This window comes from Labeo rohita, chromosome 8 (assembly GCF_022985175.1).
Source record: "Labeo rohita strain BAU-BD-2019 chromosome 8, IGBB_LRoh.1.0, whole genome shotgun sequence".
Taxonomy (NCBI): Eukaryota; Metazoa; Chordata; class Actinopteri; order Cypriniformes; family Cyprinidae; genus Labeo; species Labeo rohita.
Window position 1 is genome coordinate 11,347,279 of NC_066876.1, and position 3,298 is coordinate 11,350,576.

The window sequence follows — 3,298 nt, forward strand, 5'->3', positions numbered from 1 at the left end:
TTAAATAGTCGTATCTCGGCCAAATATTATCCTATCCTAAAACTTCCAGGAAGCAATTAAACTCAAGCTTATAATTTTAGTAGGCTGACAGAAATAAATAGGCTGCTTAAAAATAAATGCAGCCTATTTATTTATAAAGGATGTTTAAGTCTGCTTGACATGAATGAACATATGTTTACTGTATGGAAAAGTTAAAATCCATTCAGATTTTTCGTTTTTTATTTAAAAAGTGTCGCAAATGAGACGTGACGCAAAAACATTTTTTTGTCATTTTAAGCTGAATCTAACTTGAAAGACGAGCGGGCCATTACTTTTTCATTAAGAAGAAAAACAGGAGTTAAGCTCACTTTGTTGACACACTCGCTCCTGCCGACTGCGTGGCCCGGGGGGGTTGGTGTGCCGTGGTGGGTGGGAGTGAGTGTGTATGTGTGTGTGTCTATGGGGGCTGGAGATAAGGGGTCCGATATATGGTCCAAAGGGAGGGGTGAGAAGTCTGGAGTTTAAAAAGACAGGGCGCTTCTCTCCCTCACACAGACGCGCTTCAGCTTCCAGTGAGGGAAACTTACCTCAAACTCTTGTTTCTGACAGAAGTATCCAAACATTTCCATTGAACTCTATAGAATTAAGACTAGACATTCGGATAAAACCGCACAAGAAAACAGACGGACTCGAAACTAAAGCGCCCTCACCAAATGGAGCCAACGCCGGATTACGCTGACTCTTATGACTACTATGAAGATAACGAGACTGCGTGCGACTACTCGGAGTGGGAGCCGTCTTACTCTCTCATTCCCGTGCTGTACATGCTCATTTTCATCCTCGGTCTCTCCGGGAACGGCGTGGTTATCTTCACTGTCTGGCGCGCCAAATCCAAACGACGCGCGGCTGACGTTTACATCGGCAACCTGGCGCTTGCGGACCTGACGTTCGTCATCACGCTGCCGCTGTGGGCTGTGTACACCGCGCTGGGTTACCACTGGCCGTTTGGCGTGGCTCTCTGCAAGATCAGCAGCTATGTGGTGCTTGTCAACATGTACGCAAGCGTTTTCTGCCTGACCTGCTTGAGTTTTGACCGCTACCTTGCCATCGTGCACTCTCTGTCCAGCGGACGGCTCCGGTCACGCGCCACAATGCTGGCGTCGCTGGGTGCCATCTGGTTCCTCTCGTGCCTGCTGGCCGTGCCAACTCTCCTGTTTCGCACTACGGTGGACGACGCCGGGAGCAACCGCACCACCTGTGCAATGGACTTCAGCCTGGTCACTCTCAATCAGCGTCACGAATCCCTTTGGATTGCAGGTCTGAGCCTTTCGTCCTCCGCTCTTGGGTTTCTTCTGCCTTTCTTGGCCATGACTGTATGCTACTGCTTCATCGGCTGCACGGTCACCCGGCATTTCAGCCACCTGCGCAAGGAAGACCAGAAGAAGCGTCGTCTGCTGAAGATCATCACTACCTTGGTGGTGGTTTTTGCATTCTGCTGGACCCCCTTCCATGTGCTGAAGAGCATGGATGCGCTGTCATATCTAGACCTGGCACCTACCTCTTGCGGCTTCCTGAATTTTCTGCTCCTGGCTCATCCGTACGCCACGTGCCTGGCGTATGTCAACAGCTGCCTCAACCCGTTCCTCTATGCTTTCTTTGACCTGCGCTTCCGCTCACAGTGCCTGTGTCTGCTGAATCTGAAGAAGGCCATGCATGGGCACATGAGCTCCATGTCTTCAACTCTCAGCGCCCAGACTCAAAAGTCAGAGGTGCAGTCGCTGGCCACCAAAGTGTGAGAGAAGAACCTAAAAAAATGAAGTTGAAGAGAAAATAAACACTGGGTTGAGGGGTTAAAAAGGTGGGAATCTATTGACGGCTGGTCCGTTGTGATGTGCTGACCTGATGGACTTTGAAGAACATATTTCTCTATGTTTGTAAATAACACTCATAGTTTGGTGTACTCTACTGTATTCATGGATGAATTGCTGGAATGATGTGAGTTTGTGTGTATGCATGTGTGAAATTACGTTCGCTGACATCTATTCGTCAACTTTGACACGCTCAACACACAGAACTATTCAAGCAAACAGGAGGTCAGTTTTCTCAAAAAACATCCTACTGACCACAACAATGCTGCACTGAGGATGAACTTGCTTGTGCTGCTGTAAGAGTGTGTGACTGTGTTGAAGCCTATATACACTGGTGTAGAGATGCAAATTGTACAGTATTTTCATACTTTTTTCTGCTAATTTGCAATGTGTTCAGTATTTGTAGCACTTGTTAAGAGGAGATATAAAAATTATAATTTTTGTTAAACTCCCTGATGTGAATGTGTGTGTTTTTTGATGAGTATATCAATGTGAGAGTGTGTTACAGTGCAAAGGTGATGCTGCTTGATTAGATAGTTTAAAGCGCAGACAGAGAGTCAGGGGTTTGGGGGGGTGGGCAGACAGACAGATGGCTGGTGACAAATGTCTCTGAGAAAAAAGGAAGACAAGTGGAGGAAGGGAATAAATTTGGGGGTGTAAATGGATATATATTCATGAAATTATGTTATATTTTTTGAAAATTTCTGTAACTAACTACTGCTACTGTATTAAATATGTTCCTTAAATACAATTTCGTCTTAGCGTCATTACACGTGATTCACGGTATGCATTGGTGTGTGCAAAGGGAGTTCACATTGATAGTCCATCCATCCATTTTCCAAACCACTTGTAAAAAAGAACTGTTTAATTGTATTGAATGTGCACTTGCAGTGTGCTTCAAATCTTTAGAGGATATTTTTTTAAAAAACTTTACTTGCAGATAATATAATATTAATGAATTTAAAAGCCACTTATGTGCACTTTCATGACTTTTTTAATACACTTGAATGCAATTTTTAAAAATGCACATTGTAAAAATGCCAAACTAAAGGTTTTAGTGCACTTTAAAATGCCTAATCCCAGACAAAAAAAGTCTGAGCTGTTTCAACTGAAAGAAACTTGCACTGATTGATCTTGAAATAGGTCAGTGGCCTTGTTTCATCTCAAGATGCACACCAGTAATGTCTTTTATAAGGCATGTTTACAAAAATTACTTTAATGTCCTAATTGAACTATGGCCTAATCTTGGTTTAGTCTAAGCCCCGTCTGTGAAACCAGCCCTTTGTTTTAATAATATTATTTTGTCATATTATTTTTTTATATGTTAATTAACCCAGATAGCAAGCTACCGCTGAGTCAATGCGTCAGCACTAACTGCATTGAATTAATGTTGCAAAATGATGTCGGTGCCAGCACGTCCTGATTTTGCTGAGTTAGATGTGTTCCTGGGT

At 43.7% G+C, this 3,298-nt stretch overlaps 1 protein-coding gene across 1 annotated transcript; it reads left to right on the forward strand.

Annotated features, from left to right (window-relative positions):
- The first annotated feature begins 499 nt into the window (after positions 1-499).
- aplnra (apelin receptor a) lies at positions 500-2,582 on the forward strand. The gene has a single exon (XM_051116337.1). The coding sequence runs from the start codon at positions 693-695 to the stop codon at positions 1,773-1,775; it is 1,083 nt and encodes a 360-aa protein (XP_050972294.1). The 5' UTR covers positions 500-692; the 3' UTR covers positions 1,776-2,582.
- Positions 2,583-3,298: the final 716 nt, after the last annotated feature.